This window comes from Odontesthes bonariensis, chromosome 18, assembly GCF_027942865.1.
Source record: "Odontesthes bonariensis isolate fOdoBon6 chromosome 18, fOdoBon6.hap1, whole genome shotgun sequence".
Classification (NCBI taxonomy): domain Eukaryota; kingdom Metazoa; phylum Chordata; class Actinopteri; order Atheriniformes; family Atherinopsidae; genus Odontesthes; species Odontesthes bonariensis.
The window spans coordinates 34361917-34388381 of record NC_134523.1 but is presented as its reverse complement, the minus strand read 5'-3'; the positions used below and the strand labels follow the sequence as shown (position 1 = coordinate 34388381).

General features: G+C 41.1%; 3 protein-coding genes across 6 annotated transcripts in view; 1 reads left to right on the top strand and 2 right to left on the bottom strand.

Moving 5' to 3' along the window:
* The window catches only part of top2b (DNA topoisomerase II beta), a 49258-nt gene extending 43628 nt beyond the window's left edge, over nucleotides 1-5630 (bottom strand). For both annotated transcript variants that reach the window (XM_075450190.1, XM_075450191.1), the window contains exons 1-3: nucleotides 5114-5630; nucleotides 3253-3417; nucleotides 249-339 (exon numbers count right to left, since the gene is read on the bottom strand). In XM_075450190.1, the coding sequence (XP_075306305.1) occupies nucleotides 249-339; nucleotides 3253-3417; nucleotides 5114-5155 (298 nt within the window). In that variant the 5' untranslated portion in view covers nucleotides 5156-5630. The remainder of the gene's footprint in view (nucleotides 1-248; nucleotides 340-3252; nucleotides 3418-5113) is intronic.
* A 555-nt stretch (nucleotides 5631-6185) lies between these two features.
* On the bottom strand, nucleotides 6186-21117 carry ngly1 (N-glycanase 1). Of its 3 annotated transcripts, none has more exons than XM_075450042.1 (12): nucleotides 20937-21117; nucleotides 20086-20200; nucleotides 19790-19981; nucleotides 17837-17999; nucleotides 17524-17743; nucleotides 16344-16465; nucleotides 15887-16032; nucleotides 13982-14092; nucleotides 13713-13898; nucleotides 10026-10205; nucleotides 6672-6849; nucleotides 6186-6570 (listed from the first exon to the last, which is right to left on the bottom strand). In XM_075450042.1, the coding sequence occupies exons 1-12, from the start codon at nucleotides 21035-21037 to the stop codon at nucleotides 6395-6397; spliced, it is 1890 nt and encodes a 629-aa protein (XP_075306157.1). In that variant the 5' UTR covers nucleotides 21038-21117; the 3' UTR covers nucleotides 6186-6394. The 3 variants fall into 3 exon arrangements, with proteins under 3 accessions (XP_075306157.1, XP_075306158.1, XP_075306159.1); XM_075450043.1 differs by having other exon boundaries at nucleotides 17837-17996; XM_075450044.1 differs by lacking the exon at nucleotides 20937-21117 and adding an exon at nucleotides 20357-20438.
* Nucleotides 21118-21347: 230 nt separating this feature from the next.
* On the top strand, nucleotides 21348-26041 carry oxsm (3-oxoacyl-ACP synthase, mitochondrial). Its single transcript, XM_075449298.1, has 2 exons — nucleotides 21348-22720; nucleotides 23994-26041. The coding sequence occupies exons 1-2, from the start codon at nucleotides 21729-21731 to the stop codon at nucleotides 24397-24399; spliced, it is 1398 nt and encodes a 465-aa protein (XP_075305413.1). The 5' UTR covers nucleotides 21348-21728; the 3' UTR covers nucleotides 24400-26041.
* Nucleotides 26042-26465: the final 424 nt, after the last annotated feature.

Below are 26465 nucleotides of genomic sequence, written 5' to 3'. Positions count from 1 at the left end.
TTGGTAGTTATGATCAGAACTGAAGTGGAATAAAAGATTTTTGAAAAAAAAGTGGGAAAAAATATTAATATATGATGTTTTTAGGTCGTTTTAAAAGGGGACAAAAATGTCCCTTTTCAGAAATTAAGTTGTGTTTTAAATCAGGTATGAGGGTTAAGGAAGCTGACCAGTGAAAATAAACCCAAAAACTTAGAAAGACTTTTCTAACTGTGCACAAACTGTAAGATAAACAGTTCAGATTCACTCACCAAGAATTTCATCAAAGATTTTGTACAATCCAGGAACATATGTGATTTCCCTCTGGTTCATTCCTATGTCTTCATCAAAGACCCACATTGGCTGAAAAAGTTAAGAAATAAAATCATTAAATGTACAGCATTGCAAGGTGCAGGTAATAAACAATTATTTTGATAACATGGAGCTGAACCTGTAGGCACTTATTAGTAGGGATGGGAATCGAGAACCAGTTCTCAAAGAGAACTGGCTCCCAGTAGTTCGATTCCGTGGAATCGTTAATCCGCCTGCCTAACAATCCCGTTTATAGGTTCTGCTAACGTCTGACGCATTTGTACGATGACGTCATGTGCACACTTCGTATTTTGGCTCAAAATGTTTCCAACATGGCGTCGAGGCGCTCCAAAGTTTGGTTATATTTCACCAAAAAGGACAATACTGGGGCAACATGTGCAGAGCTTTGATCACATCAAAGGGGGGAAATACCTCCAACAGGCTGAAACTTTTGACAACACAGCATGCAGTTACTTTGCAACAATGTAAAGCAATGTAAAGCAGAGCAGTTATTAATAACAACACTAATAACATTATTATTATTAATGAAAGACCCCCATTCCTGCGACCCGTCCAACCAGCCCGCCCCAACGTGCCTGCATTCAAAACTTGAGAGCCCTGTAATGTAAAATTTCATGGTCCTGTTGATTGTAATAATGTTAGCGACATACTGTATGAATAATTTCCATCTGATATTAACATTTAGTTGACGAGGACTACAAGACTGAGGCAGGCTCAGAGGCAGGCTCCCACATACCTGTAGCTACCCCTTTCATCGAAGCAGGGGAAAGTAAAATGACAGAGGCAAAAATAGATCAAATGTTGATGCATACTTGAAATTAAAGTGTTACTGATACCAAAGCAATTTGTATTATATATAACTGGATGAGAATCGATAAGAGAACCGACAAGGAGCCGAATCGATATCGATAATGGAGCCGGAATTACTAAATTCTTAACAATTCCCATCCCTACCCTCTTAAGCCATGTGTGACCTTAGCTACATCAGAAGAAGTCCTAAATAATCACAAGGTAGATTTGGAATTATGAATTGAAATTAAAAATGCTAATTACAATTGTTAAATTACTGATTCAGCTACAGATTATTCCTTCAAATAATAACTCAAACTAAAAATGTTATATTTGGATTTGAAAAGGTAGTGGAAGCAAATGCTGAATAACAGTAACCTTATTTCTACATGCCTTAGAATTAATTCCCGCTGATTATTCACAAACTTATGAGGGGGTGGCTGTAGCTCAGGAGGAAGAGCAGTCGACCCGCCCGACTCCGGCTTACTCGGGCAAGGAAGCGTCCTTGGGCAAGACACTGAACCCCACGCTCCCTACCGATAGGCATGGTACGGTTTTGGTGGACGCTCCGAACCGTACGGTTTGCTTCTCACAGGGCGGGGCGTGTGCAAACCGTACGGGGTCCACGGTTTAATTTTTTAAATTTTTTTAAATTTTTCTGTGTCCAGAAGTTCGACATTCGCATTGTAGCCCGTATGTTAGCACATGGTTTCAATTCGCGTCAAAGAAGCGAAAGCGAAGAGGTGTGGCGGCGTGCACAAACACGGCAAGTGGAAGTAGTGAAGGCGGGCCGATGCTGGCAACAAAAGCGTGGATCGAACCATTACGACATGCAAGCATTGCAAAACCCGTCTTGCATACGCTAGTGGAAACACTTTAAATATGTCCGGCCATTTGCGCAGACATCTCCCAAGTGTGTCAGTGGAGGGGAGGAGAGGAGAGCCTGCCAAAAATCCCTTTACACTCAGCGCTGCATTTAAACAGCCTCTGGCTGAGGACACCGCAAAAGCAAAATCAATTTCCAAAGCCATTGGTATATTCATTGCGAAGGACATGCAGCCCTATAGCGTGGTGGAGGCTGAAGGCTTTAGAAACATGTTGGGGCTGGAGCCACGGTATGTCACTTTTTTCCCATTTCTATTGTGGTTGTCCTGTAGATGCCACCAGATGGCAGCAAACATTCCTGACACTTTTTTTGAGTAATAAATATAAAACATGTTGAAATCATCCATTGTCTTCCCTCTTTCTCTCTCAAAATACTAGCTTTCTGGTAGTAAAATCTTTTCAGCGATTATTACAGTGTTCCACTGGTGTAATGGTGTGTATTATGGGGCTAAAAGTTAAAAAAAGTTAAAAAAAAAAAAAAAACGTACAAAACCGTAAACCGTAGACCTCAAACCGTGATACACACCGAACCGTGAGTTTTGTGATCCGTGCCACCCCTACCTACCGATGCATCCATCGGTGTATGAATGTGTGTGTATGAATGGTTAGAAAGCATGTAGTTATGTACAGACTTAAGATGTGTGAATGGGCGAATGTGGCATGTAGTGTTAGAGGCGCTTTGAGTGGTCAGCTAGACTAGAAAAGCGCTATACAAGTACAAGTCCATTTACCATTTATTTACTTTCATTTTGAACTGTGATTTGTCTTCTCAAATAAACCACAATGAAACACTAAAGCACCGCCATCCCTCTCCTGCCAACAGTCGGCACTAACTAAAAGATAACTACTTTTACCTGTGTCCAGACCTAGTCTTGTAAAACAAGTCTTCTCCCTCTGCGTCAGTTTAAATGAATGAGTGTGTCATTTAGGCTATTACTGCATAAAGAATTCGTTCTAAGCTACAGAAATGACTAAAAAGTCAGTTAAATGTGCTGCGAGCATTCTCTTTCAATGACATTCTGAGTACCAACACAGAGTCTGAGGGCAGCAGAAATATTTTAACCATTCAGCAGCTTAATGTGATCGTCTCTATTAAAACTTGTGTCCCAATGTCTTATAGAAAGGCGATTGACCCCTCAGTAGATAACAGACGTTTGTGAAATTATGCCAGATTTGAACATGAGTACAATTTTTTTTTGGAGAGAAATTGTGCAATTCTGGAAGTCTATGCTTGAGTCTGCAAAAGAAGGCAGTTAATCACCAACTCACCTGAGTGACAGGCTCCACTGAGCCGATGTATGTGTCCGGACGGAGAAGGATGTGCTCTAGTGGGGTCTTCTTCTGGTATACTCTCTCCACAGATAATTTGGAGCCTGCCTTGTCTTTCTTGTTCCCTTCCATCTTTGCAATATCACCTCTGCCATTCGCAGCCTCCTGTGTAGAAGGATCATTTTTTTATGTTTATAGATAAAGTATCCTTCATTTTGGAAAAAACATTCTTGTCATTTGTGGGATTTTGGGAGCTTTGGACATTCACAAGTTAAACATTTCACATTCAAGACAAAAATAAGAAGGGGGGGGGGGGGGGGTCTGCATGTCTGCATGCCTTCGTATTTACCAAATATTTTTTTCATTTATGATGTGATGTTATTGTAAATAAATACTGCAATCACATAATTTTATCTCACTTGGCTGTCTAGTAGGAATTGTAATCATGTAGGTCCAGACACCTCATAAGAGTAATGACCAGAATGATGACCCACAAAAAACAAAAAAAGTACCTCCTCCCTTGTGCATCCATACAAAAGGAATACCCTGCATGACAATTTAAAGATTTACTGAACAACTGACGAAAACGAAAGACATTTTCAAAGCAAATTTGACACCAAGCAGAGCAAATTAATATGAATTCAAAGCCATTCTATGTACCTTAGAGCCTGGCACAAGACGATGTAGGCTATGTGTTTTACTGTTTTTACCTTGGCACTTTATGACAGTTGATAATGATCTGTGACACATCATTTGTGATCTTGTGGTTTAGTAATGCATTTTTATTTAACATTCAATTCTGTGACAATTGTAGGTAAATGTTCTGCAACCGTCAGTTTCTACGTGTAGTTGTGTTGGAACAGTGCTGTTGTCTGTCTGGGCTAGTATTCTTAGACATTTTTAATGCCAATTACATTTTTTTAAATGTGCTTCCCCAAAGAGACAAAGACACACAGTATTGCCACAAATGTCAAAAGAGTATGGGTACTGTACCTCTGCTTACACAAAATGTGACAACAGCTGCCTTTACTCACATTTAGTGCAGGATTTCCCATAGCTAAGTATTTGATTTAGTGTTTTTGTTACAGTCACCTTGTTTTCAAGTAGGTGAGCTATAATTAGTAAAACTACATATACCAAATATTACCCTGCGCAAAAACGCCACGATATCTAGTATATAAACTAACTAATACAGTAATAAACTGCACACCCTACTGAGACCCCAAAGTTCAACGAGGTCTGACTCTGGGGCTGCCTAATGGTCAAGGTGAGTAAGTGGGGAGTAATTTGGTAGTCTAGGTTAAATCTACCGATGGTGTGAACCGTCAGTCCCTGCACCAAAGGGAATTCCTGGTACTTATAGAGAATGGGTACGTATGCAACTGATGCAAATGATTCACTATCAGCACGTTTAAACGCAGTGGACTGCCAAACCAAAACACAAAACAGAAGGTTCCATTAATATCCCCGCCCCCAAGGCAACTTTCAGTTGATCGAGTTGCAACGACGTTGCTCCCCATCTTCATGTACTGGTGTCACACTATGAACCCTTTTGAGCAGCAATAACGTTCAAATTGTAGCTGCCACAGCCCTCATAAGATACTCCTCTCCCTTATCTGACATTACCAGCTTGGTAAATATACTTGCCCAATAAATAAGGGTCCCAAACCGAAGCAACGGCCTATGGAGACCGGTCAATTTTTTTTAAACGGACGTAGCAGCCGATTCGGGAGGAGAATAAACAGATAGTTCCTTGGAGATTTTAAACAGTTCAAAGAAAAAATTATAAAGCATAAAAACATAGAATAATACCGAGAATGCGAGTTAAATAGGTGATTGGTTGTACAGTGAAATAACTTACCATCCAAGCCAGACCCCCACTCCCTGCGGCGCCGTTAGACATCTTTCTTTTGTGATCCTTAATTTACGATGCAGCTCGCGAAATGTTTCCAGTTCCAGTTAAATTAAGTCTGTCGACATTACAACCGACTCACTTGCTGAATGGCACCAAAACCAATTTGTTGTCCATGCTTTCTTCGTCTGCTTTAAAAAAATAATCCTTGGAATGAATCAAAACAAGCAAAAGGAGGGGAGTGTATCGCAGCTATTGTTAAAATCGACAAGCGGTGGAAGAGTAGGCCTAAACTTACAACAAAGATGCTAACCGGGCTGGTTCTAAAAAATAAATACTGTACAAAAACAAACACATTGAACGGGTTTACAACTGCTTGTGAAAGCGTTACATAACAGCATATTAGTTTAACTGAAACACTATGAAAAGCGGTAAATTAAATACTTTTCATTTAGAAATAAAAAACGTATATTAGCTAGCTGCAGCACCTAATGTCCGGCTCCGCCATCTGCTAGATATACGGCGAATCGTCTCTCAGACAAAGCGACCAATCAGATGACGGCTTTTCGAAGGTATTGGTAGTTCGACCAATGGGAAAAAACAAATTTAAAAAACCCTTGCACTTATTTAAACGCGAGATGGCGGCAAAAATCCAACCAGTCTTCATCCACAATTCCTCACTTTTGAGCAGCCTTCTGAACAGGTTTCATCAAGCTGTGAAATGACGCCAACAACACCGCAATAAGCCTTACTAAACTTGAAAGCCAGACTGAGAAATACCCTTCTAGTACAATAGGTTTTCTAATGTTCAGTCTTTACCCTCATAACAACTTTTATTTATAATTAACAACATCTGACTAAGCATGAAAAGATGTATTACTAGATAATACTCTCCTAAAATATGAATTTATTACTAGCAGGAGATCTGGAGCAGCCTGAGGTGACAACAGTATCAACCCTACTTTGTGGTATGTCTCCTTGTATCACAAATTACAGTTAAATACAGATTGAAGGAAAATATAACTTAAAACTTTGCATGGGTTAACTTTCCTTCATCCAAATTAAAAGTTGAAAATGCATGAAAAGTAAAAAAGTAGTATCTTTATTCATCTATGATTAGACCAAACAAGTTTACACACAAGGACTTATATGTTTAAATATTGCACCAATTTCTCAACGTACTCTGCAACAATTAGAATCCCCAGTCTACAATTATGAATTTATCAGGACAACCAACAGTGAACAGGAATTAAGGGTCCTTTTTTTTTTTTTTAATAATGTAAAAATAAGTTATGCATCGTGTAGATGGATGATGATTTCAAATGAAGTGTCTTCTGGCTCTTTCAAACTTTGTCGGAAGAGCTGGGAGTGCTGCCATGAGGTGTCCCCTTCTCCCCCACTGAGTTCTGCTGCAACAATGAGCTCTGAAGAGCCAGACAGACAAGGGAAGGACTGCATCTTCCCATCTGAGGGTTCAAAAGCATGGGAGAAAATTACCAGGAGGAATCAACTCATACATACATGCATTTAAGAGTACTTTTTAATGACGTAAAATATGTCACCATACCTCCAGAAAATTCAGTAATAATCTGGCCTGACTGCAAATGCCAAAAGACTTTCCCAGTGTGGAACGTCTGACAACTGGCCATGATAGAGACGGACTCGATCTTCATTCCTGCTGGAAGAAAGTCAAACTTCCAGCTGATCCTTCCAACAGAGGAGCCTTCTGTTCGTGCTATGTACACCTAAAGAAAGAAAGTAATAAATAATCAATGCGGTCATCCCATCCACAGCTGCATGTACAACCTGCTAACCAGTTTCTTTTCAACTTCTGCATTCGGTTACCAATTTCATGTACTATACAGATCAAATCAAATCAAATTTATTTGTATAGCACATTTCATGTGCAAAACAATTCAAAGTGCTTCACATAAAATAAAAGCATTGCAGCAGGCAGTGGAAGAAGCATTAAAAATACATAAAAGAATATAAAAGAGAAACAATTAAAATAATTTAAATGAATTTAAAAATAAGCAACAGTCCAGATAAAGTAAAAGATATCGTGCAGATTTCATGCATAGACACATGAGAAAAGAAATGTTTTTAACCTGGATTTAAAAATGTCTCCATTTGGTGAAAGTTTAATCTCCACTGGCAGTTTGTTCCACTTGTTTGCAGCATAACAGCTAAATGCTGCTTCTCCATGTTTAGTCTGGACTCTGGACTGGACCAGCTGACCTGAGTCCTTGGATCTAAGAGCTCTGCTGGCTTTATATTCTCTGAACATATCACAGATGGATTTTGGCCCTAAACCGTTCTGGGATTTGTAAACCATCAGCAGGCTTTTAAAATCTATTCTGTGACTGACTGGAAGCCAGAGTAAAGATTTTAAAGCTGCTGTGATGTGTTCAGATCTCTTAGTCCGGGTTAAAACTCCAGCAGCAGCGTTCTGGATGAGCTGCAGATGTTTAATGCTCTTTTTGGGAAGTCCAGTTAAAAGAGCGTTACAGTAATCGAGTCTACTGGAGATGAATGCATGGATGAGTTTCTCCTGGTCTTTTTGGGAGAGGAAACCTTTAATTCTGTTGATGTTTCTGAGGTGGTAAAAAGCTGCCTTGGGCTATAGGGCTTATTACCTCCACCAAGGAGGTTATGTGATCGCCCGAGTTTGTCTGGATGTTTGTGCTGCAATCTTGCGACCTGCCACAAGGTGGCGCGACCTCAAGGTGCCAAAGCCAAACAGAGCCAAAGCCAGACAGAATGCATAGTGCGCGGATTGAATGCATATTGCGCGGATTTGCTGTAATTAGCACAACAAAAGATTGCAACGGCAAGCCAGTGTGCATAACTGCATATAGCGTAATGAGAACGGCGAACACTACTTCCCGACAAAACATAATAATAATAATAATAATAATATTATTAATAATAATAATTAATAACGGCGAACACTGCTGTTCAATAATGAATAGGGAGAAGGGAATGCCTCTTCTGCTGACAGCGCCAAAGAACAAGTAGCCCACATCAGGAATGTATGTCCATACATGGCTCGCTATCCACAGGTAGGTTGGCGGTTGGCGGAGGTCTGCACTCTCTGAGTGCATTTCTAGTTTTGTGTTGCATGACTTCCAATATGTTACTAATCTTGTTTCAAAACAAATTGTAGCAGTTTTACCATGTATTTTTCCAACTGATAATGTTAGTTGATTTCTTGTGAGACCTACCAAAATTTGTCAATTAATCAGTTGCAAGGAATTTCAACTGGAAGTTTGGTTTTTATTATTGATAAGTCGTGACATATCCTATCTAAAAGTTTCAGCAGTTTAAGAGCAGTTTCTTGGAACAGTGACCATTTATCTCAAATATTAAATACGTATAATTTCAGTTTCTCAGAGTTGACTTGCTTAGCTGCCCCTAGCTCATGATGATTGTTTCTGTTGCAGTTTACCAGAAATCATTAGCTGGCTATTTAGAATGATGCCCACATTTGCAGTCCAACCTACAAACCTCTTATCAATGAGCAGTTCTATTTGAACGGCTGAACATATCATAGGTATCCCCTTAGTAAGTGGTGATTTATACATCAGGAAGCAGGCTGTGGTTGCCCTGGCCATGAATAATCTCAAACGGATGGAAATGTATCCCATCAAACTTGTGATTGAATTTAAAATGTTTGTATTACCAGTTTTAAACTTCATTTTTCAAATCGAATAATACTCAGCTGGAATAATTATTTTCTTAGCCACTGCAGAGCTTCCTCCCCCTCCAGTTGTGCTGCAGCAATGAAGTTATCCCACTAGAAACGTGTGTAGAAAGCCCCCATAAGCTTACCTGACTCCCGCCCTCTGGTATTCGCATACCATCTGGGACGAGCCCACAACCGACACGATTTCAAATGGGGCTATTTTTTCTAAAACTCGTGCATGTGATTGGATGAAGAATCTGTCCGTCATCTTGACTGACACGCCACTTCAGCCACTCCCAATGACTCAACCCGTGACGTAGCTCAGAGCTTACCTGACTCCTGCCCTCTGGAGCATGAATGGGCGGCCATAACGTGGCCATAACGCCGCCCATTCATCCAAAGTCCCACCCAGCGATTATTGATTGGCTCTGATTATTTTCTAATCGGACGAAACACATATGACTCCCAGGCTCCTCAGATGGTTGTGTGAGGAAAGGGAACGTCCCCGCGTGTAGTTGGTGAACGCAGCCAGATGACGTGAGTCAGGTTACCCATGAGCCCCCCATAGCCCCCAATAGCCCCCAATAACAACAACACAGCAGCTCTGAGCTAACAGTGCAATAGTACGCGTTCATTCATTCATTGGTCTTAAAGTATTAGTGAAATAAAGACAGATAATGCCTTATTTAGAGGCTGTACTGTCTCTGCCCTGTTCTCTCCCGTTATATGGATATACGCAGATCTCAGTGATCTAAATACCTTTCGAAGGACGCCGACTTTCACCAAACTGTTATCGGTGAGTAGATGAACGTATTTTATGCCAGAAATAAGGTCCAGGTTTAAAAAAAACAAAAAAAACGAACTTCCCCTTTAAGATTGCCAAAACCTCACTTTTACCGGCTTGAATATTCATGTTTGAGGTTTATTAACATTTTGGATTGACCGAGAGCACTGTGCATACATACAATACATATAATCCTTAAAAAATATGACTTGCCTAATAATTGAGCACATAATGCAGATCTTTAATAGCTATGGAAATAAACTTAAATTAACTTTTGCTTTTAAAGTAATCCATATCACTGCAGAGGATTTAAATATTTATCTGTATGTTGGCCAATAAATATATTGTAAAAATGCATAATGAATACATTGGTAAATGGAAGAGAAATAAATTATTTTTTTAAAAAACATCAGGAAACTACAGCATTTCTTTTCCAAGAATAATAAACCCACCATCTGCCAGTCACTCTCCACCTTTCTGGAGACCGACTCCTTCGTCCACACACACTGATCCCAGCTCTGGATCATTTCAGAGCTGCTGGACACCCGACAATACTGGTCCTTAGTGGCACTGTAGCGCACGTGTAGCACTCGGTCCTTCTTTTCTTTCTCAGTGGGCCTAAACACAAAAGCCTGAAAAAAGTTGACAAAGTTAGTAAACCTATCTCTGTGTCATATCTGACACGGTTGTGAAGACATATTCATTGTACTTATTCAAAAAGGCTTCATGTAAAATCATTCTAACATTTTATCACGCTTTGCCAAAACAAGGCAGTCCAAAACCTGAGTCTGGCAGTATACTATTTTGTAAAGGTGGGTGCAATTCATCGACGTGGCGATGCATCGCGATGCTTCACGTGACCATTCGATCGATTAATTAACGTCGATGCTTAAAAAAAAAAAAAAGAAATGAAAATTAAAAGTCGATGCTTTGCCGCAAGGCCGGAACAAGAAACACGTAACCGGAACCTTAACACGATGCCGCCCGGACTGTTTGGTGAGTGTGACCACAACAAACAGAGCATGGCTGTGTTTAAAACCACCTACTTCTCCTACTAACTTTAACTTTTTTTAAGTTCCCGGATGCATACCAGATTCTCCTAAATGTTGGGTATGCATCATGAGGTTACTACTCATACTCAAACTACCCAAGATGCAACGTAACGTGACGTTGCCGATCGTCATTTCCTGTCAAAACGGCAGTTTCAAGCTAGCTACAACGAGGGTAGGTTCACTTCCTGTATTCAAAACAAAAGCACCAATTGTATCGTAATGGCTTTCCCTATGATAAAAGGCAACGGGTATTTTATTTTGTGAAAATAACCGGAAGTGCGTTGCTCACTGCGGCTAGCTTTAGTAGCGCCGAATTCGTGGGAACAAACTTGTAAATAGCCGGTATTTTGTCAGGTTTTCAACACGTTGGGGATCTAAACGACTACTTTCTCGCCTGAAAATGTTTCAAAGGTTGCTAAAGTTATATATTTACAGAGTTTATAGCTTAAGCAAAATCAGCTTCAGGCCGGCTGATTTCGGCTCGGGCAGGAGCTAAATGCATTGTGGGTAAACGCTCTGCATACTGTCTGATCGATGAGTATACCGTTTGCAAGTATGTAGTATGTAGTAGGCGGTTTCGAACACAGCCCATGTTAGTTTTCTCTCGCCACCGGGTTTGACTGCATCCGTGTGGAAGTACTTTGGACTTTATGAGAGAGCAAACAAGATGACTGACAACACCTACGCAATTTGCTAAGCAAAAATAAAGTACATCAGCAACGCCACAAACACGAGGCAGCAGCTTGTACGCTTTCGGTTAGCGGTGCGCACCATGGAGCCGCGCTACAAACTCCTTCACCGAAAAAAAACACTTCGCAGAGAGAGAAATCCCCCACCTTTACGACAAAACCAAAGCAAACATCCTGGAGTCCATGAAGAAGGCGAGCAGCATAGCGCTTACATGTGATTGACTGTTTTTGGACTTGGACTGGTTATTGGTATCATTTTTGTTCAGCGCTCTTGGTGTTTTCTGTGTTGGCTCAGTCTTTGTTTCACCTTGGTTCTGTTTCTCAGTATTCAGTTGTGTTTAATTTCTCCTTGTGTATTCTTTGTGTTAGATTCACTTTCAAGTTAGTGTGCTCTCCCTCGCCCCCTGTGTTTTGCCATCTCTCTCTCTTTCTCCTCGGTTGGTCTCCTGCCATCAGCCCTTCACTCTCACCTGCAACCTGTTTGCAATTAACCACCAGTTCCTGCTTCAGTAATTACCTCCCCATGTCTTTTTAGTTCCACCACTCCTCGCCGCATCCTCGTCTTATATGTCTGAAATCCTCGTCTGTGTTCCTTGTCTTACTCGTCTTATTCGTCTCACTCCTGTCCCTGGTTTTCCTCGTCAGTCTTGTCCACATGTATTTCAGTCTGTTTAGTTATTTTCTTAGTTTTATGTTCAGTTTAGTAGTGATGGCAAAATGAGTCTTTTTGAAGTATTGAATCATTTTGAACCATTGTGTCATAAAGTGGTTCACTACCCAAAGCTTCATTCCATTCCCTTGGGTGACATCTACTGGCAGTAACGATTGTTGCACCAAATGAAGCCCTGCGAATGTGATGCATCTCTTGTGTATATAATAACACTTATGTATGCATGTGTGTTGTACATCTGTGTTTTTAGTACCTCATTAAAGATTGATTTTACCCATGAAACAATAATAATGTAAAAACAATGTGAAAAATTTTGGTTTGTCATTCATATTTTCTTTGGGAGCGTGCTTGGCAGTGTTGGTAGTAACTGCGTTATTTTTCCAGTAACGGAGTAATCTAAATAACTACTTTTCCCATCGTTACAACGCCGTTATCGTTACTGAGAATATAAAGTGGCGTGTTACTACAATTTGGTTGTAGGCTTTCGGCTTTCAGCTGCACGCTGCCTGGAGAAAGCAGGGGTGGGGATGATGATGAATCGTATCGACAATCATTACAGTCGAAGAATCGAAGCTCCCATAATCGAAAGGTACCTTTGTTGGAACACCCCTACCATTTTGTCCATGTTCTAAGGCTCAGTTTTGTCCAATGAAAATATGGACAATGTGCAAGCTGCTCCCAGGTTACAGGTCACCCTCCCACTGCTTCCATGTACATATAAAGTGTAATAAAGTACTAATAAAGTAATAAAGTACTAATGATAAAAATCAAATTATTCAAGAAATTTCACCCAGATACGATTTCTGTCTGTAATTGTCTCAAGTTGTTAATTTTCAAAAAAAAAAAAAAAAAAAAAAAATGTTGTTCTTGTTCGAGGCTATAAAATGGTATATGTCATTATGACTGATATCATGACTTACACAAAGTGGAAATTTAAGTTTTTGCTTTGAAAGATTTTCAATTTGTAAGTTAATGGTAAATTTGAAGCTAGCAGGCTAAAAACACAATCAATCAATGTTGAATAATAAAATAATTTTGATTTGTAATGCTAGTAGTAGCGGATCATTTCATTTTAATGGTAGAAAAGTGACCAAAAGCTGTTCGCAACCACATACATTGGAGCCTCAGGCATTGTAGGAAGCAGACTTCGATGACACATTCTTCCCCCCCCCCCCGTTACTACTGCCTAGACTCTGGCAGCAAATATTTTTAAAGATATTTTTAATCTCAGATTTACAGATAGGTAGCTAGACACGTTGTCTGTCAGTTTATTTGATCTCCCGTCCTGGCAGCTCATTTTTAGAACATACTGAAACCATTCAGTATAGTTTTCATTTCCAAAAGGAAAGCTGTTAAGAACAGTTTATTTCAAGGAGTTCCTGTGCAATGATCCCACAGAATAAGCCACTGTTGGGAGCTCAGTCATTCTAGTAAACTGCATAATGAGTCTGGAGTTTCACCAGAACCAGATGGCAATGCCCATTTTCACCATATTTTGGCCTCATTTATGCACAATGGGAGGAGAGAAGTGATGTGTCATCCATCTTTATTTCAGACTAAGCATTTTGCCTGTGTTCCCCAGTTACACCAGATGAAATTTTGATGAGAAAAAGGAATCAACGCATACTGATGCAACATGAAGGACTGTAGGTTTGGTTAAGCCCAAAAAAAAAAAAAAAAAAGAAAAGAAAAGCAAATGCATGTATTAGATTATGTAATGTACTGTACCTGTGTAGATGGCTCCATATTAGCCGCTTTGGTCTCACCCCTCGCCATCCGCCAGGCCAGAGAGCCAGAGTTACGACCCCCCAGTTCTCCTGGTTTTGGTTTTTTGGGGGAAATGAACTCAACCAGCTCGACAAGCAGCCTTTCTGTCAGCTCCTTCATCCTGTCTGGACTCAGCAACTGCTGTCTCTTCAGTGTTGGAGCAGAAGAAGAAGGTTTTACATCACTGCACCACAACAACTATTCCAATATGCAGGGTTAAAAGGGCTTACAGAGGCGTTGAGCCCATTAATGGTGTGCAGCAGCCAAGCCTCCTGAACTCTGGTTCTTCTTGACAAAACCTCTGGATGTTTGCAGGAATATCTCCACGTCACATCAACCACCTGCAGCACAAACATACATTTATCTTGCTGTACTTGAGAGGGCTCTTAGAGACTCAAACCATTACATTTAGATGTATAATTAAACAGTTTTTAATCTCGACCTATAAACTAATGCCCAATTCGTCATTGCAAATGAGAATTGCTTCTCAACCAACTTACCTGGTTAAATAAAAGGTTTAATAAATAAAATGAACTAATTCTTAACCATGAAACAGCCCTTCTGAGGAACTGACAAACAGATATATATTCATGACTGCTGGATTCTTAATTAGCACAATATTCTATAAAAAAGGTCAAGTAGGTAATAGTTAAAATGGCTGCAGTGTAATATGTAGCAGAGTAATGTCCTCACAGTTATAGGAATGCGAGTGAGCAGCTACGGCTTAACGAGCTCACTCTCAGTAGAACGAGCAGAAATGGCTGATGGGATACTATGACCTCCTGTGAGAAAAGTATAAGAGCGAGGAAAATCATTTTAAGACCGCCAGCACCAGAAGGCTTAGAGGAACGCGGCAATGTGGTTTTTATTTAAATGGAGTGAAAGATTTTTTCAACGGCAGCGAGCTGAACACACTTGAAGCCGTCTGCTGTGTCAGACAGAACTTTCCACTGGACTTCTAAGAGAATTTGAAAGGTTTCTCTCGCTTCAAGGCTCATAGCTGAAATGCTGAAAATGTGAGCTCTTTAGTAGTTACATTGGCTGAAAGAGGACAAGAGTAAACAGAGCACGGAGTAATGTCAATGACGTCATTACACTAGACGCGTGTGTAGAGAGCCCCCATAAGCCCCCCGATAGCCCAAATAACAACATGGCAGCTCTGAGCTAACAGTGCATTAGTACGCGTTCATTCATTCATTTGGGGAAGTACAGACAGATAATGCCTTATTTAGAGGCTGTATTGTCTCTGCCCTGTTCTCTCCCTTTATATGGATACACTAGCCTAGAAATCTAGACGCCCCAAGCAACCACAAATTGAATTTGCTCCAACAGGGAATGGCGAGACTTGCTAGCCAGCAAAGTCTACCAAGACAACCTTTTGGGACTTGTGGTGGATGAAGTTCAAATCACATACAAATGGTAAATATGCTTTAAAAGTCAGTTTTCGAGTAATATGAACTGAATGATGTTGGGGGCAGCCTACAATCAAAGCTACCACAAACTACTCTGATGTTGCATGATAGTAGCCCTGTCTATGTTAGCAGCAAACACAGGCAAAGTCGAAAAGAAAAATAATATTCTTTCCTCTCTGACATTAGACTACACTCCATGTACTTTCCGTCGCGCTGACTACGTAATCCTTCTTCATCGCTCTGATTGGTTGTTGCGCCATCCTATTGCGTGGCGTTGAGTGCAGAGGCAACTTAACAGACAACCGTTTATCCCGCCCACACTGCTATCCAGCTTCACTAGACCCCTGTACAGCTTTTTGCTGTAGGGGTCTGGCATGCTAGGCTATGGATATACGCAGATCGCCAGAAATCTAAATATCGTCCAAAGGACGCTGACTTTTACCAAACTGTTATCGGTGAGTAGATGAACGTATTTTATGCCAGAGATAAGGTCCAGTTTTAAAAAAAACTTCCCCTTTAAGAATACAATAAAATACTTGAATTGTCTGTTGACTAATAGATAATACATGTAAAAACAAAAGCAGCCTTTGTTCACAGCCGTTTTAACACAAAGCAGAAAGCAGAAAAATGGAATTACAAAAATAAATAAATATTTTTTTTTAAAAGTTAAATAGTACTGATAACAGCAGTACAAGCCGTAACAATACTGTCCATTAGTCTGACCTGGTCCTTAGAGAAAGCCAACACATAGGCCAGTTTCTTTCCCCAGCCGACCTCATACAGCAGCGGTTTATCACAGACATTCTCACAGGAGTCACAGTGCAGCCAACGATGCTGAGACACAGAGTAAATCTCAGTCCAGACATGGTCTGAAACAAACAACACACAAAACAGGACATCCTTTTCACGCTGCCATTCATATGCAGAACACAGAAAGTTCAGATTAAAGCCCAAATTGAAGTGCCCCGTTTCTCATATGATAAACTCTATGAAAACACAATGAAACAACATACATTTAGACTTCCTGCTTACTTAAAAATATATAGACATCATAAAAACTAGAATTAAAATGAGAAAGGTACTCAAGTTAAACATGTTATAGAGCAGAGTGAACAAACAGTTTACCTAGTTATTGCCAACACTTAAATGTTTGCAGCAGGAGCTTGATTCGTGAACTTACCTGTGCTGTCCCAGATGTACCTGGCCTCAAGGCCGAGAGCTCTGCAGCACAAGGTAAAACAGTTGGCCCACTCTCCACAGCGCCCCCTCCTGGTTTCCAGTAACTTTTCAGGATTGTTGTACCTAATATTGGCAAAAAGTAATAACACACACAAACAAAAATTACAAAGAAACCAGAACAGCCACCTTGTGCTTAAATTCCTCTGGGCAGGGATAAGATTATAGGTGTGATGTCTCATACAGTTTAATACAGGCTTCGATTTTTATTGTTAAAATGTCCTTAAAGGGATAGTTCGCCTCTTTTGACATGAACTTGTATGACATCTCATACTAGCAATATCGTGCATCAACATCTTCTTACCCCCCGCTGCGTCCTGTGAGCCGAGTTCCGGCCTCGTTTTGGTGTTGATGAAGGTAGTCCGGCTAGTTGGCTGGGGCCACAAAAATAAAGCGTTTTGCTTCTCAAAACAATATGCGTTCCGAGCTGTAAACACCGTGAAACAGGCACGGCTGTCGGCAGCGCGCATATGAAGGGAGAGAAAATAGCGCCAAGCGATTGTGAGGTCTGACTTTTTTCCTGGAGAACGATTTTGTGATGCAAATGTATTACTCTTTTGAACGCATATTGTTTTGAGAAGCAAAACGCTTTATTTTTGTGGCCCCAGCCAACCAGCCGGACTACCTTCGTCAACACCAAAACGAGGCTGGAACTCGGCTCACAGGACGCAGCAGGGGGTAAGAAAATGTTCATAAACGATATTGCTAATAGTCCAGTAAACTGCATACCGCATGGATCCCCATCTTTAACAATAGAAGCCCTGCTAAGAACATGCACGTTCGCTCAATTTAAATTCAGCAAGGGTTTTATTTTTATATGGTGCAGGAAAGGTAAAGTGTGTCATCAAAGCTTGTTAAGCTAATAGTCCTGTTCTGATTACCAAGCTCCACATAGAAATGAATATATTTCAGGTTGTATTGCAGATGGACACATTGTGTGCTCTGTTCCAGAATCAATTTTTGAAGGTAAGAAATAAGCCTGGAACCCAAAGCTGTTAAAGTTTGAGGAAATAAAATGCATAATTAGCATCACTTATTTTCTAATCTAATCCTTAGTCTAATCTTACAATTTGTACTTAAGGCATTCAAAGTACAAAGAACGAGCAACAATGTCATGCACACACCTGGGGAATCTTGTGGAGAGCTGGCAGCTCTGACAGTAATGATTCTCCACTCGCTGAGCTCCCCAGCGGAGGTCATCCGCACTAGGACTCAGGGAGCTGTCGTGCTGGGTCAGACCTCCGCACTGAGAGCAAGGCAAACAGTCCACCCAGGAGAAGAAGTCCTGTTTGAACCACCTGAGTAACTCCAGCACCAGGAAGTCTTCCATTCCAAGTTTACATTCTACAGACATGACGATAGAGTTAGCCTCCGTGAATCTCAACTGAAGAGGTAAGCAGGGAAACTGATTCCTCTGAATGAGTGGCAGAACTTCACCTGGGTCAGCCTCTTTTGCTTCCTTCAGCTTGTGATGAGCAGCAGAGGACAGTTCCTGGTGAGGGATGATGCCTCTTGCTTTCAGCTGCAGCTCAGGGTTTTCATACTGCATTACATGTTGGAAGTTGGACTGAAGAGTCACAAAGAAACTCATGCTGCTCTGCTGACACAAATAAAAAATAAATAAATAAAAAAAAACAGCACTATTAAAAGATGTCACTTCAGACAACATATGCTCTTCAGAGATTTAAGGGACCTTACGAAACTATCATGTAAATTTTATATTTTGCTTCCAGACTTTTAGAATTATCCTCACCGATATCTAAAAAGCCTGAAATATTTCCATTTCTCTGCCTTTGTTGTGTCAAGTTCAGACATATGCACTATATTGCCAAAAGTATTCACTCATCTGCCTTTATACGCCTTTCACCTTAAGTGACATCCCATTCTTAATCCATAGGGTTTGATATGACATCGGCCCACCCTTTGCAGCTATAACAGCTTCAACTCTTCTGGGCAAGCTTTCCACAAGCTTTAGGAGTGTTGATGGGAGTTTTTTTACCACTCTTCCAGAAGCGCATTTGTGACACTGATGTTGGACAGAAGGCCTGGCTCACAGTCTCCGCTCCAATTCATCCCAAAGGTGTTCTATCGGGTTGAGGTCAGGACTCTGTGCAGGCCAGTCAAGTTCTTCCACACCAAACTTGCTAATCGATGTCTTTATGGACCTTGCTTTGTGCACTGGTGCGCAGTCATGTTGGAACAGGAAGGGGCCGTCCCCAAACTGTTTCCACAAAGTTGGGAGCATGGAATTGTCCAAAATCTCTTGGTGTGCTGAAGCATTCAGAGTTCCTTTCACTGGAACTAAGGGGCCAAGCCCAGCTCTTGGAGAACAACCCCACATCATAATCCCCCCCTCCACCAAACTTTACACTTGGCACAATGCAGTCTGACAAGTACCGTTACCCTGGCAACCACCAAACCCAGACTCCTCCATCAGATCGCCAGATGGAGAAGCGTGATTGGTCCCTCCAGAGAAGGCGTCTCCACTGCTCTAGAGTCCAGTGGCGGTGTGCTTTACACCGCTGCATCCGACACTTTGCATTGCACTTGGTGATGTATGGCTTGGATGCAGCTGCTCGGCCATGGAAACCCATTCCATGAAGCTCTCTACGCACTGTTCTAGAGCTAATCTGAAGGCCACATGAAGGTTGGAGGTCTGTAGCGATTGACTCTGCAGAAAGTTGGCGACCTCTGCGCACTATGTGCCTCAGCATCCGCTGACCCCGCTCTGTCATTTTACGTGGCTGACCAGCTGACTGTGGAATATTTAGAAGTGAGGAAATTTCACAACTGGACTTGTTGCACAGGTGGCATCCTATCACGGCACCACGCTGAAATTCACTGAGCTCCTGAGAGCGAGCCATTCTTTCACAAATGTTTATAGAAGCAGTCTGCATGCTGAGGTGCTTGAATATATACACCTGTGGCCATGGAAGTGATTGGAACACCTGAAGTTAATTATTTGGATGGGTGAGTGAACACTTTTGGCAACATAGTGTATCAGGAAAATATTTGCTTCCTCCTTGGAGCTTTCCAAAAAAATTTTTTTTTGCATGAATCAGTTGAATCTTCTGCTTTGGGTTGTTTATTCTTTTAACTTAAACGAGTTAATATTTGCTGCAATCTTTTTTTAATTGTATTAAGAATCTCAGGCTTTTTCAGGACTTTTTGAATTCTTAACTCCAAAATACAATAGCTTATTACCCTGTGGACCACTATAAGGACAAGCCAGTAATTTCAGTTTGATGGTTGCTCATACGTATTGGTACCAAAAAGAAATGGATGACGAGACTAGTAGGATGGAGGAGGAGACAAAATAGACAATAGCATGTAATGAAAGACAACATACATCGTCTTCACCTCTTGATTAATCAATGAAAAGATCTTTACCAGTGATGAAGGGTGTTGTGCAGAGGGCACCTCCGCATCAACGGTCTCTGGTGCGGAGGCAGCAGGCTGAGCAGCTGGTTGAACTGGGCATCCACCCTGCAGCCTCTGATCCCTCTCTGCTGCAATAGATTCCCTGATGAGCCTTAGCTTTTCCACAGATGCAGATTTGGGGAAGACCAGGTGGGTCTCAGCCTGAAAATAGGTGGCTTACTCAGTTAAAGAGACCAAAAGCACTTTAGAATTATGAAGCAAATTATACACAGCAAGAGTAGTTATTTGAACCACACATCACTTACCTCCTCAAATCCCATTTCGAATAGACATTCAACAGCGCCTTTGGTGGGCAACAGTTTAGTGGAAAAAGTGGGATTGCCGATGCGGATAGATCTGTACTTCTCCTCGTTTGGATACCTGTTGGGGGTCACATACAATAATATAGTGAAATAAGTTAGTTATCTAGTCATTATTTAATCCCCTGACGCTGAACTAAAATGACTAGTGTATGGGTAAGCTAACCATACTGCTGTGACGTTATGGTGTATATGGCCACCGTGCCTGATAGTTTACCTTTCAAAAAAAGGATTTACTTGGTCACAGCATTTCTAAAGTCTCTAATCTAAATATGGCGATGCGCGATCTTGCACCTGGCATTTCTCCACAATGTAGGGTGTTTTGTACGGAAGAGTATTAGGGCCAGGCATAAGAAAAAATATTTATATTTTGCCTGTCGAGAATAAAGTTGACATGTCGAGAATAAAGTCGACATGTTGAGAATAAAGTCGAATTTTCGAGAAAAAAGTAAACTCCTCTGGTCCATCATCTAATTACTTTATTTTCGACATTTCGACTTTATACTCGACGTGTTGACTTTATTCTCGACAGGCAAAATATAAATATTTTTTCTTATGCCTGGCCCTAATACTCTTCCGTAGTTTTGCGACATGGTTGAGAGGAAGACGTGAAAAAATATGAAAAACTGCTACTTAGATTTTACATAAATGTGAACACAATTGCACGTAATTAGACAAAACAGTACGACAATTATTGGCAAGTTACAGCTAGGTTAGCTTTAAGGTTGTCGACATGTTAGTTACTGTATAATGTGTACACTTTCTACTACAGGCACAACTTAATATCTTAACGTTACCTTAGAATATTGTCGGCGTATGTAAGTAACAATTTCGCAGCGTCTAAGAAGACTTCATTTGGATTCTCACTCAGCGATGTAACTGCTGGTGACACAGCCATATTAGTGTCTCTTGTTTTAACTGAAAAGCCAGTCAGTCCTCTCACTTTATGCAACACCAGCTAACGCTAGAAGTATTCAAGCTAACGTTGGGGTCCTTAAAAAAGGTGTCTTATTACAGCCTAACTAAATCTACAGAGCTTTTAAAAAATAACGTGTGTATTTGTGTTTTGCTGTAATTCTGTGCAATTAAGTACTCCCTATTGTTTTGTTAGTGTGTTTTTTGGTTACATTAAGTGAATGTTAAAACTGGCACCGATCTGGCGTTTGCGAACGCTACCTACAGTTAGCTAAAACAAATAGTTTATTTTTTATTTAGTGAATTGTTTATTTATTTGTCTATTTATTTTCTTTTTTTTAAATTTGATTTTGTCACTCCTTCGTCGACGCTCCACACCCGCAGTTACATAATTGTACCGTTGGTGGCGGTAATGCAACATTACGAATGCTAACCGCCAATAAATTACAAGAAGAAGAAGAAGAAGAAGAAGCTAACAAATGCACGGATATCATGAACAGTACTTTCTTCAATTGGCAGTTAATTGTAATGCGTGGACTGCTACGTACGTTACCAAGCACAGTTCCGTTTTGTGGTGGTGAGATTAAATATTGTCTTTTTAATTTTTCCTCTGATATTAAAAAAAGTACTTAATCGAAGCTTCAAGCTAGCTATCTAAGTTGAAAGATAGCAGAATGTCTGCCCTTTTTCTGTCCTGTTCGATTAAACTTAAAGTGAGACAGCAGTGCTTCAGGACTTTAATTCAAAATGCCTGCATTTGTTCAAACCAAGACTCAAGGAATTACAGCCCCGGACAGCACCAGAGAAGAAGGGTTGTGATTTCTGGCATAGGGTTGGTGTGTCCTTTGGGCACAGGAACTGCTTTGCCCTGGGACAGCTTGATAAAAGGCCACAGTGGGATTGTCGCTCTAGATTCTGAGGAGTACAGAACTGTTCCCTGTAAAGTAGCAGCTCTGGTACAAAGAGGGACTGATGAGGGTCAGTTTACGGAGAAAAAGTTTGCCTCTCGTGGGGAAATAAACAGCATGTCACCAGCCACTGTCATGGCCCTTGGAGCTGCTCAGCTGGCTCTGGAGGACTCAGGGTGGTACCCCCAAAGCCAAGAGGAACAGTTTAACACAGGGGTGGCTGTTGGCATGGGTATGGTGTCATTGGATGAGATTGCTCGCACCTCCACTGCCTTCCACGAAAAGGGATACAGTAAAGTGAGTCCCTTTTTTGTTCCCCGCATCCTTGTCAACATGGCTGCTGGCCACATAAGCATCAAACACAAACTGAAGGGTCCCAACCACGCAGTGTCCACAGCATGCACCACAGGAGCTCACGCCATAGGTGATGCAGCCAGGTTCATTGCCCACGGGGATGCAATCGCCATGGTTGCAGGCGGAACAGAATCTTGCGTCGGGCCTCTGTCGATTGCCGGCTTTGCCAGGGCTCGAGCACTTGCAACCAAATGGAATAACAGCCCGACGTTTGCGTCAAGACCTTTTCATCCAGAGAGAGAGGGCTTTGTGATGGGAGAAGGAGCAGCCGTGCTCCTGCTGGAGGAGCTGAACCATGCAGTGGAGAGAGGAGCCAGGATCTATGCAGAGGTTCTGGGCTATGGGCTCTCAGGGGATGCCAGCCACATCACTGCACCCACTGCAGATGGAGATGGGGCATTCAGGTCACTTACTTTTGAATATCTGTTCATTCCCCCCCCCCCTCATAAGCAATATTTGAAAAAATAACAATTAAAAACCTAAACATAAGTCTGAGGGGTCGTGAGATGCTTAACAGCAAATATGATTTACCTTATACTAATGTTTATTTTTACACAATTTTCCTTTAATGTTTTTGCTTTGAGTTCTGATATAGTAGTATCTTCTCTTTGCTTAAAAACAAGAAGGTGGAAGATGAACATGCCAATAATGCCCAATTTTCTTCCATTAAAAGGAATACATTTTTGCTAAATGCAACTTTTATCAAGCAGTTTTAGCCGGAGCTTTCATGCCTTATTGTAAAATTGTACTCAGCAGGTCAAAACAAAGGTGGAAGCTCAGCAGCTTCCACAGAAATTTACTGGGATAACCAAACAAAAACATACATTCACCATTCAGCAGACAGTCATGCAAATGGTAAGAAGATAACATTTTAAGGGATCTGGAAGAACTTGCAGAGCAAACCACAAAGTTTTGTAATGCTTGATCATCTTCAACGCTGACTTTGACCAAAGGAACTGCAGAGTTGAGTGATCATTGTCTGTGCGTTTTATTACATATTGATATCTTTCATATCAGTCATTCATTATTTTTTTTTTTAAGTATTTTTTGGGGCTTTTTATGCCTTTAATGATAGGACAGTGTGAGAGAGACAGGAAGCAGAGAGATGGGGAGGACACGCAGCAAAGGGCCGCTCGGTGCGGGAGTCGAACCGGGGCCCGCTGCATCGAGGACTAAGCCTCTGTACATGGGGCGGCTGCTTAACCCACTACGCCACCGACCGCCCCGTATATCAGTCATTCATTTCTTTATAGAAAATTAAGATATTGACCGGTACAGCTTCAATTACTGAGAGCACAAAGAAGTTTAGTGGTGCAGGAACAATGAGCAAAGTAAAAGAAAACAAGCCCCTATTTTAGTGAAAGACAGAAGTAAACAATAAAATGGCATCACAACTTGGAGAGCCTCTGTGCACCTCGACTTTTAATTGTTGTACAGTTGTTTATAATAACTGATTATTAGGTAATTAATTCCAATTTTATCTTAAAGTAAAACTATTTAAAATCCACACTGGCTTGTCAATAGCCTTTATGTATGTTGTTCATTTATTGATCCATGGGTGTTTTAAACAATGTGATGATCTCAGTAATACTGACTGTTGAGCAAAAACATCAGAAATAAGACCAAACTGTGATAAACATCCACCGTCCTTTAACTGGATGTCCACTCTTTCTACAGGTGCATGTCTGCAGCCTTGAGAGATGCAGGCATCTCTCCAGCAGATGTCACATATGTCAATGCTCACGCCACGTCCACGCCTTTGGGGGATGCGGCAGAAAATGCAGCCATCAAGAGGCTCTTCCAGCACAGCACCGACAACCTCGCTGTCTCCTCGACCAAAGGAGCCACAGGACATCTGCTTGGGGCTGCTGGGGCTCTGGAGGCAGCATTCACTGCTCTGGCCTGCTACCACGGGGTCCTGCCCCCAACCCTCAACCTGGACCACACAGAGCCAGAGTTCAACCTGAATTATGTCCCTTGTACAGCACAACCTTGGCGGACACATGGGCAACGGGTCGCCCTCACAAACTCATTTGGATTTGGCGGCACAAATGCCACTTTGTGCCTCAGCAGTTTCAGATGATACACTGAGACTGATCCCAGCTGACTTCTTTACATGTCATCAGTACAATTAGTACTCCTTCTGGTTATTCCTAAGAGCTCAATTTTATGCCTACAAATCTTAACTTTTTTCCCCTGAATGTTAATAATCAGGTTTGATTTATAAATGGGGAAGAAAATATCACATGATTGCAGTGTATCCTTATAATAGAGGTTTTATTTGCTTTTGCTTGTTCTGGCACACAAATGGTCAAATATATATACAATAGAAGAAGAAAAAAAGAAATTGTATGATGGCCTTTATCTCATCCTGAAATTAAAATTAAAAAAAAAAAAAAAAAATCACCTTTCTGAAGCACTTAAATCACAGTAATCCATTTCCTGGCCTGCACAAATCTAGCCAGTTACACTGTGAGATACTTGTTCTATTTTGTATTCATATAGTTTATTTAAAAAGTTCTATGTTTGTAGATTGCCACTCCTAACATAAGCATGGCAATCTACAAACCCAAAACTCTGACATCATATAATTAACCAGGACTCCCTGGAAGAAGAAATTTTCAATCTCAATGGGATCTCCCCAGCTAACAAATGATAAATACGTAAATTAAAATAATCATGTGCAGTTAAGTCAGATTCTCTTAAAACTGCGATTGGACTTTATAAATAAATGTGAAATCTATGTTAAAAATGACAAAAAGACTAGATATAATTTATGTAAAAAAAAAAGTAAGCCCTATTTTACCTAAACCTCTGCCTGTTCCATTTACTGTATGTATAACCAGAAAACAGGTTGGTGTTATAATCCACCAGTACTTCTTTCCCATCAGGATTTAAACACAGCCATTTCAGAATTTGTTTGGAGTTTTGACTGTGAAAAGAGTTTATCAAGACCACAAGCAAAGATTAGCCGTGGGAATCAGGTGATCTCAGCACACACAGGAAATTAAAATATTCATATTCAGTTGACACATGCATTTGTAGAATTGTCATACACACTGTATATTCAAGTTGCTTCTTATTTGTGTGAGGGTTGGAATACAAATTGTTCACATTTGTCTACTTTTAATTTAAAACACATTTGTGTTCATTTTGTCACTCAGACATTAAAGGGACAGTTCACCTCTTTTGATATGAAGCTGTATGACATCCCATACTAGCAATATTATTTCTGAACATTGACTTACCCCCTGCTGCTTCCTGTGAGCAGAGTTCCAGCCTCGTTTTGGTGTTGATGAAGGTAGTCCGGCTAGTTGGCTGGGGCTTAAAAAATAAAGCGTTTTGCTTCTCAAAACATTATGCGTTCAAAAGAGTAACACATCTGCATCACAAAATCGTTGTCCAGGAAAAAGTCAGACCGCACAGTCGCTTGGCGCTATTTTCTCTCTAACTTGTATCACTGCGTGCTGTGCAGACCGTGCAGACCGAAGTGCAGACCGAGCAGTAAACGCCGTAACAGGCGCGCTGTCGGCAGGCGGCAGCACGCAGTGATACGAAGGGAGAGAAAATAGCGCCAAGCGATTGTGAGGTCTGACTTTTTCCTGGACAGCGATTTTGTTGGAAAATCTGTCATATTTAGCAGTTTCAGCAGTAGAATTACGGGACCTGCTAAAGCGAAGAAAAGGAAAGTTATTATGAGTGCTGTTAATTCCGTGTCACCTGTAGTTCGTAATGTCACCGAAATAAAGAAGAAATAGTTTGATATGAAAATGGATTAAAAAAAAAAAAAAAACGTCTCGCCCTGGGCAGGCGCTTGATGACTGCAACTAAAGCCGTGCAATCAGCTGTTGCCTCATCATGATGGCACTTTGATGGGGCGGTCCATGAGGGGGGTCTTCTGGCACCACACCTTCTGGTCTGCCTGGACTGGTTCAGGTGGAGACCCTCGTTCATGGCATTATTGGGCAAATCTGGCATGCCTTCTCTGGGCTATAGAGCAGTTTGCCCCCCCACCCCGCTGTATGGAGACACACCCACCTGGCCTTCAGCTCACGGGTGCTTTGATGCGTATATGTGTGCAGTCTAGTGCTCCGATTATGATTGGCAGTCCAGCCACGGCATGAAAGTCCCTCTTAATTTGTACTTGTT